Here is a 15,315-nt window from a genome sequence, read left to right on the forward strand (position 1 = left end):
CTAAAGTTTATTCCTCTAAACCAGAAGGAATACCAATCTATACATAGGACTGGACAGCCATGCCAAAACATTTTTATACTTTTCAAAGTCAGACCAAGAAGTTAAAAATTTTAACACAAAACTTTCCCAGTCAATGACAGCTTGAAAAAAAAAAAAGTTATTTTAAAGAAAACTAAAAAAAGAAAGTTTAAAAAGCTGGCTGTAGCTATCAGTAAAGAAGTGAAAATTTTATCTTTTTTCTCTCTCACCTGTGCCATGAGTCTCTGGTTATTAGGATGGCAAGAAATGCACTGTAAGAAGAAAGCAACTGTTGCATTTTCAATTGCTGTCCTCTGCTGAGTGGTCAACCCTGTTGTTACAGTTGAAGAAAGCAAGCTAGATCTTGCACTGGTCTGTTGTGCTGTCACATTGTGTCCTCCAGAAGTAGCACCAGAATGGCACAACAGAAATAAAAGTGCTGTCCACAATGGATTGACTTCAGATCCACCCAACCAATCCTTCATCATGTGGCTGTTGCCAACTTCCGTCAAAAACCTGAGAACAGGAGCAACCAGGTCTGCTGTGATAGGCATTTTATTAAAGTGCTGTGGAACATGATGCCTCCTGAGCCTGTCCTGGGTGATATCCATTGATTGTGCAGTGCAGTCAGAGCTGGAAGTATGGTTGAAGCAAAAACTAGCAAGACTTCTTACAAGCAGTGAAGGCAAACCTGAGTCCAGTAACTGCTTGATAGCTTCAGGAGACTGAGATGAGGCAGCCAGAGTAGCCAGGTGAGACTCTGTTAGTGCAAGAGGAGCTTGTGCGTTTTTAGAGTCATCTGTTAAAGATGAACTAAGGTCCTGCTTTTTGCTGTCATCAGTCATGGACAGTCTGTGTTGACACTGCATTGGAGGAGGAGTGATACCCATCCATCCCATAAGCAAGGAAAAATAATTTGGGTGGATGTGGCACATTGAGCAAAGCAAACTGTCAACAGCTTTCTTCAAAACCATGTTGCAGGGAAGAGACATGGACCAGTTAAACAGTGACCTGTAGAAAACAGAAAATCATGTCAACACAGTTTGCCACTCATATTCCCTTTTCTTCATAAAACATCTTTCTACATTTACGATTAACTATTGTAGAAGCTGATGTAAACCAGAGCTGAACTTGAAAGCTTCGTTTGGATCACAGTATCAGCAGGACATTCATTACCAAAAAGGCATTCCTCAACCCCATGTCTAAATTTCTTTCATCATACTGTATTTAAAATAGAAATAAGCTGACTTTTCTGGCATGCTGCATATGAAAGACAGGATTTCAGTCTTTTGACAGTTGTCACATAATTTATGCATTTTTGAACCAACTGCAACCTCTTTGTGCTTTCAACTCTCCAAGCCGCAGCTACTAGGATCACACACGTGCACCCACACATATGCTCATTTACATGAAGCTCTTTTAATCCTTTGTAAAAACTGAACGTATTTTAACCATGTTTCCAAAACTTTTTAAAATTTCTTTTATTAGATTTCTACCTAAAGATGCTGCAAAAAAATGAAAGCATCAACAATCCTGTTGGCTGAATGATGTTACCCTCACTATCCTTACCAACCTGAACTTTAGGACTCAAGTTAACAAAAGAATTACTCACTTCCATCCAAATACTATCTGCTTGAATGCTAATCCAAGGCACATGAACGCAAAAACTAGTTTAGCTCCTATTATTCAGCTTAAATTTCAGAAGTGGTATTTGTAAAACAGTGAAATCATTTCTTCATACAGACTCGTTCAGAGTAGATGAAGTATTTTAAAAAAACCCCACAGCTTTCTGAACTGCATTAGCAGTACCATGACACCATACATAAGTCACATTATCTTATCCTTCACATACAGAGGTGAATGCATGCTTCATGCCACTTCAATGTTAGGTCTTTAAATAAGTTTGGATATATCATAGAATCATAGAATCATAGAATCGCTTTGGTTGGAAAAGACCTTTAAGATCATCGAGTCCAACCGTTAACCTAACCCTGCCATCCCACCACTAAACCATATCCCTAAGCACCTCATCTATCCTTCTTTTAAATACCTCCAAGGATGGGGACTCGACCACCTCCCTGGGCAGCCCATTCCAGAGCCTGACAACCCTTTCAGTGAAGAAGTTTTTCCTAATATCTAACCTAAACCTGCCCTGGCGCAGCTTCAAACCATTCCCCCTCGTCCCATCGCCCGTTCCCAGGGAGAAGAGACCGACCCCCACCTCACTACAGCCTCCTTTCAGGTAGCTGTAGAGGGCGATCAGGTCTCCCCTCAGCCTCCTCTTCTCCAGACTAAACAACCCCAGTTCCCTCAGCCGTTCCTCATATGACTTGTGCTCCAGACCCCTCACCAGCTTGGTTGCTCTCCTCTGGACATGCTCCAGCAATGCAACATTCCCATTTGAAGACAAGGATTGTTTTTCCCTCTTCTGGATGGATGTGTTATTCTACGTGTTAGCTTTATCACTGGTCTAGTGAATGGCTGATAAAAAACCCTCTCCAACATAAAACATTATCTCAGTCATCTCAGTGACCAAATGACCCCTAACTTTGGGAGAAACAGTCACAATTTCCCAAAGTCCACACATAATAAAGGCACACTTATACTCTTCTCCAACTATATATTCATACTACCCTTCCGCCAAAATTTTCTGGGTAAGTTCAATGCTCTATGAAAAATAAGATTCTTTTCCAACTAGATATTAAAAAATAGCTAAGGAATAAATAAGTATCCATTGGCCAAAGCAGAAATATTGAAATGGAAAATGGGGATGATGGGTAAATATATCCAAGAGAAAAGTGAAATATCACATGAAGAAGAAATTAGGAGTTATAACTAGAATCATTGAAAATATTTCAAAAGTTAAAATATCAAAGAGGACGAAGAATACACATGAGAAGCTATTTTTATTAGAAGAATTATTTAGCCTTATAAGTCTGACAACAATCCTTCTATATTTATTAAAAATGTATTTTATAATTTGCTCCAGATGCTGGCTGATATGAATTATAGTTTTATTTGGCATGACATAGAGGAACAGGCTACATTGTAACATGCATACTCAAACTAGGTACAATAGTTTTATTAGTATTCCTTCATTTTGTCCTGTGATGAAAACAACCTACTCTCCTCCAAAACACAGGAATTCAGTTGTGAAACCCACTTTTATATTAGTATAAATCTAAATGGACTATCCATTTAAGGAAGCCTATTTTTATTAGACTTCTTCCTTTTCAAATGTCAAAATTGTAAAAATCCATCCTAAAAATGTATTCCTGAAAGGACTAGTTGACCTGCAATTTAAAATCCTTAAACTGCTTCTCAAAATGAACAAGCTCATTTTGAATTAACAATTATTTACATGACAGTATCACTGAAGTGTCTTTGGAAAAGGTCTAGCTTGTAGTCATGTATCTGAAGACCATCACGTTGCACATATAATAGAGCTCCACATGCTTGTACCAACAACCATAACTTGTACATTTCCCAGTGTTTGAATGTTTGACTGTGACTAAGGAAGACAGTAAGGTAGCAGAAAAATAGAAATGTTTCCTAAGGGCAACAAGAAAAAAAAAATCATGTGCTGTCAAAGTTCCTTTCATTAATTGGAATTTTATTCAATGGTACAAATGAAAAATTCTTTACTAGAGGCAGGAATTTAACAGCTATGTTTCTACAATACACATGAAACAAAGCTCCGTGGCTTTTCTGTTTTGTTTAACAGAGGAGATGGTTAAGCAATACAAATTAGAAATGTTAGCTCGTATATTTTCAATCTGGAGTCACTAGAAGTATACATTTGGTGTTTAGGGTGAACTTTTCTTTACAATAAAGCAACATCTGGCAAATTCATAGTTCAAGATTCACTCAAGATTTTATGCTTTGTTTCTTTCACATGAGACTATGGCCAGAACAAAAGCGGCAGCTCCAAAAAACCAATATCCAATATCCCCCCGCAGTTCTTAGCTGTCAGTTGTAGATATCGGATACCATGAGTAATAAAATAATGCTTATATAACACGATACTGACAAAGATCATGATTTTTAAGTAATGTGAAAATTACTGTAAACAATTTCAACAAGAACAGCCCAGAGTTATCCATTAAAAAACCCACAAACAAAAACATGCAACAGTTTACTCTTCACATATGTGCATGGATTTGCTGCTTTGTTTTGGATTTTTGTTTTCAAACACATTTCTACCTGGAATATGCGAAGGGTACTTTTGTGTTTAGAACTACAAAACTACATGTTTAGATACCTTTAAGTATTCACTCTATCTATTAGCTTCAGGGATGACAATTTCCACTACTGTTTCACAATGACTGTACCTGTGTCGTATCATTTCAGTGAATAAAATAATTCAGTTATAAAAAGTATGTGATGCAAAACTTTGCTTTACTTACTCAAAGAGCTCTCTGTCCAGCAATGCTGGTAAATCATATTCAACAAGCAATTCATAACTATGCCATAAAATTGCTGCTACACAATGCAAATGGGAAGGAGATGGCATCAAAAGACCATACTCTCTTGTTGAGCTATTTGGACAAATGTAGCTGACCCGGCCACTTTTTTTCATAGCTGCAACTCTTGCGGAATCACTGACCCATTTCAGCAGTGCTTGAATTCTGGAAAGCAAGATGTAGTACGTTATAAAGGGTCAAAGAAGCACTTAAAACCAAATTAGCTTGCTGGCTTTTAGTAATCTGAATTACATGTTTAGCTATTCCTTTGAAGCAAAGTTCAAGAGTGAGCTCAAAGTCTGTTTTCTCAAGACTTAGATCACTAACGGGAAAAATTAATTAAAACCACTTATCATCTTGGAAAGCCAAATGTAAGCTTTCTTTCTACTGAGAAAGAAAACAGCAGGTATCTGAGTTCTGAGCATTTGAGAGAAAAGTCAGTTGAACACTAAAGTTTTATCACATTTATAAGAGCAAAAAAAGAGGGACAGCATTCTCTGCAAAGGATGCAAGGAGCTAGGAGGGAAAGCTGGAAAGCTTCTTTAGATTTCTGCACTTTCAGGCTATCTTGTAACAATCAGATTTTTAAAAGTCTGGTTTTGTGCAGTAACATCAAGCTGCTATTTAGCAGATTATTTTTATACACACTTCCACATGAGAATCCAAATAACATTACCTATCTTTTGTTCCAGGGTCTTGAGTTGTTCCAAGCTGATAAAGAATGTCTATTGTGGAGTCAGAAGAGAGACCATTTAATCTTCCAAACAGTAAAGGGCTATTCAGATCTTGCCGCATTCAAAGAAAAGAAAGGGGGGGGAAATAACAGAAGTACTTACATACGTATTTTTTAAAAGTACTAATAGAATTATTACAGAATTGCAATATTAACACTGAATTGAGTTTTGTCATTAACACAAGGATGCAATTCTTACACACACCACTATCTCAAAACCGTGCATTTTGCATGTTCAATGCAATGCCCAGCCTTACTATAAAAGGAAAAAAATGATTGCAAGATAAGACGACACAGAACTTAAAGGTTTAACTAGGAAGATTTTCCTCAACATACTCCCAAAACAATTACTAATTCCAGTAGAGCTGTCAAACCTCATGCTTCACAGAAGTGAACATTTATTTCAAAATGGAAGCTTATTTAACTCCAATTCCCATCGTTAGGACTAAGGCCGAGGATTTCCTCAGATTATTTCCTATTCATCTTCTCCTCACTGTGTTCATCTCCTACCCTGTAGGAAACCACTCTCTTATCTAACAGCATTCCAGCAAAAGACAGTAGGCTCCACTGAAACATTAACTCATGGCAAAGTAAGTCATGGAAACCACTTTGAAAAGTGTTTTGTGTTATTATCAGCAACTTCAAAACAGAAAATACACAAATTCAGTTTTCTTTCATTTAAAAGCCACAAAACAGCAAAGCAGTATGGCATCATAAATACAAAAACCCCAGTGCATTACCAGAAGAGCTAGTGCAAAATTTCTCTGGGGGACACAGACTAGTTGTTCAAGTGTCTTGATTATGTGCCTCTGCCTGTAAATATTTTCAATGCTTAGTGCTATTCAGAATTTATACTGCCCTACAGAATATTGCTGCCCAAATATGGCTGCATTTGTTTTCCTTAACACTACTCATGGATGCTCCTTTTTTTGAAATGTCTAGACATAGTATCTATATTAAGACGCGCTTACAATATATTGCACGTCCTACTCTCATATCTTTGAAACATTCACCTAATTATCTATTCTACACAAAAATCAAACCAACCCTGCTTGCGCTGCTTTACTGTTGTAGAACTACCCAAATCACAATCACAAATACTATCAGAGACCCGAAGACTGTGATACTTAGAAGCATAACAAAGCACAATGGCAAGTTCTGGCAACCCAAATTCAGAATTAGAAAGTAACATGTAAATATACATTTGTATCTTTATACAAACACTGCTTTTAAGCAACAACTGAAATGAAAAACATTGCACTCACCTGCAGGATCACTGCCTGATGCTGAGCAGTTTCTTAGAAGAATGTCAATCAATTTTAGGCCTATTCTGGTGGACTGAAGCCCAATTTTTACAAGCACAGCCTCAATGTTTGGAGAATGCATACCACAGTAAGGTGACATTAGTAAAGCAGCACAGGTCTGCAACAGATTAGCAGTGGGTGCTGCAGCACTAGCCATCATTCCTTCTAAATCGCTTATGTGAGTGAGGCAGTGGTGTAATAGTCTTAACCATCCAATACTGAAAAGGAAAACATGAAAATGAGCTAATTATCATTTTCCAATTATTTTATTTTTTTATCTTTAACGTAACTACCTGGATTAGATCTAGGACAAACGCTGCAGAAAACTACTGTGATGTGATCAGACATCATCTAAGAAAAGCAAATTTAAGACCACAACGTAATACATGTTAGTAATACCATTATAATCACTGGTTTAATGTCGTAAGAAAGGCAGGGTTTGTGGGTAGAAAGAGTTAAGAGCCTGCAAGTTTTATTACTAAAATTTGCTTCACTTCTATTCAAGATCAAAGATCATTTTCAGTCATACAGCTTTTATCAAATATACACTGGACAGTATTCACGTTCTCTAAATTTACTTATTCAAAATTTTTCCCAGCAAGAGAAGAAAGGTTTTTAAAACTTTCCCATGCTTTTTTTCAAATTTGAAAATTGCAAACCTTTGCAACCAGCAATACTAGATACGACTTCCACAAAACATCCCATTGTCCTGTTTCTATTCCTCCTCCAATTCTTATGTAACTCCACTGGCTTCAGTAAGGATAAGAAATACTTCAGTTTTTTTGACAACTGCCTACCCATTAAGAACACAGAACACAACTCTGAATGCTTTCCTATCCTTTGTATTCTCTCACCGTTGCAGAGATGAGACACACTCTTTTACATATGCAGATTATGCATGCTACCAAAAAAGTGAGTAGTACTGCTTGTATTTGCCTTTGTATTTGCCTTCTGGGAAAAAAAGCAGCAAGTTTTCCAAGATACTTGAAACAGATCCTGCAAAGGTACTCATGAACATAGTTTGCTACTGAAAGATCTGACTCAGAGCAGAAAACACCATTGAAGAAGACAAAAGCATGAACTGACACAAACAAGCCTCTGGCCGTTGATACTAGAAGCTTACCTTGTTTTAGAGACCTGATCCTCGGAGGGAAGAAATGGATTATTGACGGTGGCAGACGAGGTGTTTCCGAAGGCCGTGAGGCCTAACAGTTTGATCTGAGAGAGACCCAGTGTACTGGCATCCCGAGGACGATGGAGACGCAGGCAGACAGCTGAGGCAACTTCAGCTTTTACCAGCTGGATTTTTATATACGTGAGACCACTTGTGATAACAGGAGTTGACAAAGGTAACATATTGACACCATCTGCGCTTATTTCAACAGATACTGATGAAGGGCAAGCTACAGAGTAAGGTAAGAAAACATAATACCATTTAAAAATCTGTACTGGTTTGAATTTTAAGTGTTAAACATGTATCCCTATTAAAGATCCAGAACAAGACGACTGAAATTATCTTAGGCAAATACTACTACAGAGCTGGAGTACGTGACCTATGCAATGGTGCATGTTAAAATGCATAAGCATTTTTGATACATGGTGCATACAGTTTGTGTCAAAGACTTAAGATGAAGAAAAGTCCCATAAGTGTAAAGGCCACATCTCTCCCTAGCAGGGCTATGACAAGAGTTGAAAATCTCATGCTTTATTCCAATCGCCATACAGAACCATTTTGGCTGAAGACCCCTGACCAGCATCACATTTTCACTAGGGAAAGTTTTGAGAAGTTTGGCAAGTTTTTTGGCATATTTAAAAGTTAATGCCACAAAACATGTACTGAGCTAGAAGAAATCAAGCAGAGGCAGGGCCAGAATTAGCAACCTTTTCAACTTATTTTACAGGTATTCTTCAAACAACCTGCAGCTTTAGTTCCGCTGATTATACTCTTCGTATCGTTTCTAAATCCTACCCTTCAAATTTTCAAACCGGCACCGATGTTGGTGAATCTACTTACTTGCCAGAGAGGCCAGGTGAGGCTGGATGTGGATCTCCTTGAGCAGCACGGCTGCAGGAAGGTGAATCGTGAGGTCACACCAAGCTTCCTCTGGTAAAAATATGTACGACCACGCAGCCGATCGAGCTCGTCTGTGGGGAGGAGTAGCCTGTAACAGCACTTCAGCAGGCTGGGCAGTGGGACTGCTTGAGGTGATGGAACCTTCAAAACCAGCACCATTAACATTGATTATTAATGTTTATTAATAAAACTCAGATTAATTTACAACCTGAACTGTGGAAAATACTTTTGCTAGGGGACACTTCCTACCAAAATCCTAAACTTTCCATCACGAGTTCATTACAAAAACAAACCAACCAAAAAGGTGCATCTTGAACAATATGCTTAGAACTTGAACTCAGTTAATTCATAGTTAATATAACAAAGGCTTTATATATTACAATGATAACATAAATGACTTTATAACCAAAATCTGCAAACCTTTTTCTTTAAAAAGGTTTAACATGGAAACCTTTTTCTAAAAAAGACACCAGAAGCAAAAAAACCTGACCACAGCAGCTGCTTATTTTTCTAATCTTAGCATGAGTTAAGAATTAAGGAGGGAGATCTAAGCTATGTCTTCTTTAGCAAGTGGTATGGCACAACAAAACCTGGTTTGTGCTGTTCAAACTACAGGTACTTGTGGGTGTTTTACTTTGAAGCAGCCCTAGCCTGGCTCCATGACTGAATGCCTAGTAGCAGCTGGAGGCGAATCCCTGGACACATTTTGAGACTTCCATCCCAAATGAATCAAGCTCATCTCTCGGAGAACACTACATGATGAGAATGAGCATGCAGTAAGTGAGGACAACCAGAAGGTTAATTTCAAAAGCACACTCCTGACTGAAAGTAAAAATATTAAGATGGGAGGTAAGGCATACAAGAACCCACCACTATATATGCTTAGGATTTTTACTACTTAAAAGTAATCAAGTACCAACATTTACAGGATTCTTAAATTCACCTTTTAGGAATTTGTGAAAGCAAGGTAGAAGATTTCTAACAGACCCCTATTATGCCAAATAACACCCCTCCCCCCCTTTTTTTTTTTTTAAAAATCATTATTTTTGACATTTGAATTTCAATGACAGGACTGAATGGATCTCTCTCGTTTGACAAATTTTCCAGAAATTTTAAGAATAATCCTTTCTTTCTCCCCTCTTGACAGTGAGGCATACTGTATGAACACATTCATGGACTATGCTAGGCTAGTGGGCAGCAACAGAAAACATTAAGACACTAGTAGTGAAAAGGAGCCTTTAAGATACTAGAGTACACCTATATCTTAAAACACATGCAGTTTATTTAAGTGGCAGCCACTGTGTTGATACCAAAACAGCACTGCAATTCTAATAAATGTTCATGCAGGCAACATCAGAGCAATTAGGTGCAGGTGTGAGAGCATCATCAGCAGTATCAGACCTATGCTCCGGCTTTTGCTACTCTGTTTGACCCAGCTGGGGCTCATTCTGTCTCATCCAACTTTGCTATGCTTCTGTAACAGCTCCATCAAATCTGATGTGCCTCAATTGAAGAAAGTGAGCCTTAGTGTATCTATAGCAGGTGGTGGGTTGGAACTCTCTATCCCCTGACCTAGGGGAGAAGGAAGGGGCCCACCTTGATGCATGACTACATCCGATACAGATCACTCCCTTTCCTTCTTTTCCCTACCCACAAGGTCTTATTACTTGTGAAGGAGGGGCTAACCTCCTCCCCCAACATCTTTCTTGAAACACCAGCAACCCCTCTGTTTAGAAGATTTAATAATATTGCAGCATTTGACACTATCACGATGTATTTTGTTAAGAACTTGATGAAGATTGAAATGACCAGTGGACATTAATGTAAGAAAAATAAGTTATTACTTACCCAAAGGCGCAAAATTGTGAATTCCTTCTGCATTATCAGGCTCAGAAGCTAGCACTCTAGCTTTCAAACTGCTGTCTGTTGCTTTGGTGGGACCAGAATCAAGAAATTTCATAATAGTTGAAACCATACTTCTTGCTGTGTTAACAATAGCTCTTGTGCTCGTTACCATGTTGTTACAAATAAGCTGAACACCACCTGTGTGTAATGTGGGCAGGGGGGAAAAAAACCCAACACTGTTCAGAAGCATGCAATAGATTCTAAGCAAGCAAAGGCCTATTTAGCAAATTTGCTCCTCTAGGCACATATCTGTATTCCTTCTTTAAACACCAAAAAAATCTACAATAAACCTTTTACTTGATGCAGCTAAAGAAAAGACATTCTTACCCATATCATGGAAAGCCTTCAGTGCCTCACTCGTATCCAACACTCGTAAAATGAACCAGAGAAGTGGCTCAGATAACTGACAAGTGGCGAGAGAACCCTAGAAGAAAAAGTTAAGGAATACTGTTTCATGCAAAATGAATGACAATGACACAAATATGCATTAGTCTCCCCTTTTAGTAGGCAAAAATCCCTGCAAGGAAATGCCACCATAGTTTGCTCTCTACCACAAACCAGCAATATTACGCTCCATATGGTTCGCTCACCTTTGTGGCAAGGAAAAGATCAAACTACTAGGGGTAAGCAGCTGAAATAAGAATATCGAACATTTAAAATACTCACTAATATAAATACAATAAATGTGCTTCCCACCTGAACATAATAAAACATTCAATCCATCTTCAAGCCTTCAGCCAGAAACATTTATGGGAATGTCAAAGTGTCCTTACAGAAACTCTATCTCCCTACCATGGGCAATGGGGGAAGGCTTCTTAACTCCAACACCAAAGTGAAATGAGGTTGGAAAAATGTTAACATTTCTTCTACATAGCACTAGTTCAGTTTTCTGAGCTTATCAAAGGCTACAGTATCAACTAACCTATAATTCCCTTGAAGCACAGAGACCTAAGGGAACTTACCTGTCTTCCCATGTACCCACAGGCCATGTAGGTAAGAATTGGCTGAAGCATCACTTGCACTGTTGTTGCTTTTTTACTAAGTGTTGTCAGGATAGTGAACAACCCATCTCCAACTGATATTGCATCTAAGCCACCATGAAAGTTTTCATGTTTAGTGAGATGTAAGCCACTTGCACCTTAGTGAAAACAGAAACAGTTCAATGGTCAGGAAGCTGAGACCTAACAAACCAGTACGGCACATAAGAGAGCTCAAGGAAATTTAATTTCAGTAAAATGTTCAGATTTTACAAACTACAAATGGGCCAAGTTTTCAGGAGCATATACTACAATGGTTTGAATCACTCCTAGCCAGAAGCAACTAACAAGTATTTAAGATTTTTTTCAGATTATAATAGAATTGCACTTGTGCAGCCAAAAAAAACATTTAACATATATATATATTTCTGTCAGAAATGCCTCTCCTGGAATTCTCCTTCTCAGTGTTACAGCTCAGGATTTATTCATGAGGATTTACTGAATAGCAATATTCAGCAATATTGATTACACACTGCTGAAATTGAGGATGGAAAGCCAAAGGAAGAGATTACCTCTGTAAATGCAACTTACATGTCTTACAAAGCATATGACATCAATCTGGAAAAGCTTTTAAAAGTGGTTTTAGATTTGAGTGGGGGGAATGGATGGAATAATCCCATTTGATTTAGAGAAGCTGGAGTTATAATAATAAAAAATGTGTTCAAGTGATCTTTGGAATATGCCATAGAGAAACATTCCAGCAAGAGAATCAACAACTGTAGTACTTCAATCACCTCCAAGCTATCAAGAAAGAAAATATGGATAAACACTGGATGCATGGAGACAGAGAAAGAAGTCTTAAGACTCAGTCTCTGTATGGTCTAGAAAAGTTAAAAGGAATGAATGACGGAGCTGAAGCCAACGGAGGTGGGTTTGCTGTGAAGACTTTGAGGCAATGAGGAGGTAGGATAGGAGGGGAATATTGCTACTTGTATGATTTTCATAGTCTGTCAATGACAAAGCATAAAAACTTGATGAAATAAATAGACAAAATGGTCATAAAAGAAAATCCAACATATGTTTTGACTTCATGTGACAAGTGAATTACTCAAGGCTATCCTGGTTCCTGACCAGCTGGCTCAGCAGGTGCAGTAAATTAACAGTATTAGCATAAATTTTGACACCAGTACTTATCAGTACACATCTGCAGACATCATCTTGTTTATCTTTCCTGGGTGGCTAGCATGCCGCACTAGCTGTCACATGCTTACTACTATACACCGATAACTGATTTTTGGATCATATGTAACCTTGGCTGCAGTCTTGGAGAAATGTTTTGTTCATAGAAATTGGCTGGAGAGAGTTTAATACAGTTCTTCATGAAGGAACTAAAACCACAAATAGCTGTGTTATATCTTCCCAAAATACACATACAAATTAGTTTAAATAACCTATATTAAAAGACCTTGAGAGGAACAATCTACTGACAGGATCAGCTGGCCCAGTATTCCGAATTCAATGAAAAACATTTTGAAACAACACTCTCTTTCCAAATTGCCTTTTTGAAAATGCAAAACAACTGCTGGACAGAAATCAGTGGTTTAGAAAGACATCAAAGTTGAGGAGAAGAATTTTTGAATTTCACCCCAAAGAAACACATACTGAGCACTAACCATCATTCCCAGAACAAACTACTTCCAGTGTTCATCGCGTATTTGCAATACGATACCAACTACACAGAGTAAAGGAGGAGATGTTCTGGAATTAATTTCGGGAAGGTTCCAACAGAGCAATCCAGGCTTGTCAAATCCTGCCTGCTGTTTAATTTGACTACTGGAGGTTACTACTTTTTCCTCAATTGCTTTTATGCCAAAATGAACCACTGGTCTAACATTCACGTGCTCTCACCCAAAAAGTATACTGTTTACTGATAACAGCACTGGTTAACAGTTTCACATCTGCTTCACATCTAGCACAAAAAAGGCCAGAGGTACTTTCTTCAAAGCAAAAGAATCATTATAAAGAGAACAGAATTTTACAATCATTATGCCTGAAATGGACTGCAAGCTCTTTGCCTATTCTTCCGCAAAATGTTTTTCCAGTTTTGCACATGCAGTAACATTCATGGTATTTCAGTCAGTGGTTTAATTTGTGCCAATAAACTCTATGCTATCATCAAAGTTCACAAGCAAGTCACAAAGATAATCTGAGAAAATGCACTTCAGGTACGTGTCTGACAAACAGCAACTTGGCTGTTGAAAGTATCATCAGCTTCCGCGCTTCTTTGTAGCAGGGAGATCCCACCCACAAACATATGACTGGAACTCCCAGAACATGATGTTAATGAGATTTCTCGTAAAACAGAATAGAAAAGTTTATGCATTCTGTGCAAGGGCCACAATTGTAATTTGTCTTCTTCAGAGATTATTAAAAAAAAAAAAAGGAAAATAATGCAATACATAGAGAAAAATTGAGGCAATGTGTCTATAGTACAAATCGAAGACTAATCCTAATCCATGCATACAGGCACGTGACGGGCACAGATTGAAATACAGGAAATTCCACTTAAACATAAGAAAAAGGCTTTTCTACTTTTAGAATGATTGAACATTGTAACAGGTTGCCCAGAGCGGTTGTGGAGTTTCCACATTTAGGGAATTAAAAACCCAACTGGACAAGGTACTGAGCACCCTGCTCTCTGAGGCAGGCTCTGAGCTGCCCCTGCTTCGTGCAGGGAGGTTGGACTAGACAAGCTCCAGGGGCCCATTTCAACATTGACCATTCTGAGGTTCAGCAAGTTCAAATGCCAAACGCATTCCTGTTTGGTTTTAATTACTGTCTCCTACCTCATGGTAGGGTTTTTTTTTTTCCCCACATGCCTGTCCCCCCTTTCACTTCTTACCAGTCTCTTTTTTCTTGTAATTTCTGTGACACATTCTTTCACACACACACCCATGAGTTTGTAGAAGTTTTAAGTGTTTTACCGCCCCAAAAGATCTTCCGTATTATTTACAAAATACCTACCAATAATCATTGCCATAGCGCTGCTGTTACACTGGCCAAGCGCAGACAAAATCTGGCTCATAATTTGTTGGTTGGCTAACACCAAGTCTGCCACATATGCAGCTGATCCTTGAGTATTAGGGTTGCTTCCATTGCCATCTTTGCCTCCTGAAACCTTTTCTTCATCAGACACGCTGTCTGTAGTACTGCTTGCTACCGGAACGCGGGCACTATATTCTCGGTTACTGGAAAGGGGCAGTTGAACTAAAATGTTGACCAGCTTTAACAAATCAAACATAAGTTGATCCCTTGTCATTTCTCCACAAACTGCTTTGGCGTCACCTGGACGGATAATATTGGCAAAAAGCCCCCCAAAACATGCTCGAGCACCCACAGAACTGTCTGAGCCGCTGCGAGACATCACTTTGTCTGAACATGTAATGTAATGATGCACAAGGAAGGTTATAGACTCAATTACTGCAGAAATCGTGCTAACTGATACAACTTCAAAATTCTGTTCCAGGGTAAATTCCAAGAGTTTCACTTGGGCATCCAACGGTCCCTGGCCGGTCTGGAAAGCACCCCTGAAAGAAAAAGAAAAAAAGAAAATAAAAAAAAGAAGATATTTCATTATTCAATATTAACAAGTTAAATAGGTTTGATTATTTGGGGATTTTTTTTGCTTGATTTTTAAGAGTCAAAATGTACACCACACTTTCAGTAAATAAAAATATAGCCATTTTCAGAAAGGCATGTTGAAGCACAATCTATTCTTTCACATGGGTCAAGCATGCCTAACTTCTCAATATACTGGCTACTACACAGCCTGTAGAACCTG

The 15,315-nt window shown here is 38.3% G+C and overlaps 1 protein-coding gene across 1 annotated transcript in view; it reads right to left on the reverse strand.

Moving 5' to 3' along the window:
• The window catches only part of BIRC6 (baculoviral IAP repeat containing 6), a 171,505-nt gene that overhangs the window by 79,140 nt on the left and 77,050 nt on the right, over nt 1-15,315 (reverse strand). The window contains exons 46-55 of the mRNA XM_035892009.1: nt 14,499-15,061; nt 11,460-11,635; nt 10,825-10,921; nt 10,441-10,635; nt 8,533-8,733; nt 7,642-7,921; nt 6,480-6,736; nt 5,158-5,266; nt 4,425-4,646; nt 249-1,029 (exon numbers count right to left, since the gene is read on the reverse strand). Of these exons, the coding sequence (XP_035747902.1) occupies nt 249-1,029; nt 4,425-4,646; nt 5,158-5,266; nt 6,480-6,736; nt 7,642-7,921; nt 8,533-8,733; nt 10,441-10,635; nt 10,825-10,921; nt 11,460-11,635; nt 14,499-15,061 (2,881 nt within the window). The remainder of the gene's footprint in view (nt 1-248; nt 1,030-4,424; nt 4,647-5,157; nt 5,267-6,479; nt 6,737-7,641; nt 7,922-8,532; nt 8,734-10,440; nt 10,636-10,824; nt 10,922-11,459; nt 11,636-14,498; nt 15,062-15,315) is intronic.

The sequence above is a fragment of the Egretta garzetta genome, unplaced genomic scaffold (genome assembly GCF_000687185.1).
Source record: "Egretta garzetta isolate BGI_Z169 unplaced genomic scaffold, ASM68718v1 scaffold54, whole genome shotgun sequence".
Lineage (NCBI taxonomy): Eukaryota > Metazoa > Chordata > Aves > Pelecaniformes > Ardeidae > Egretta > Egretta garzetta.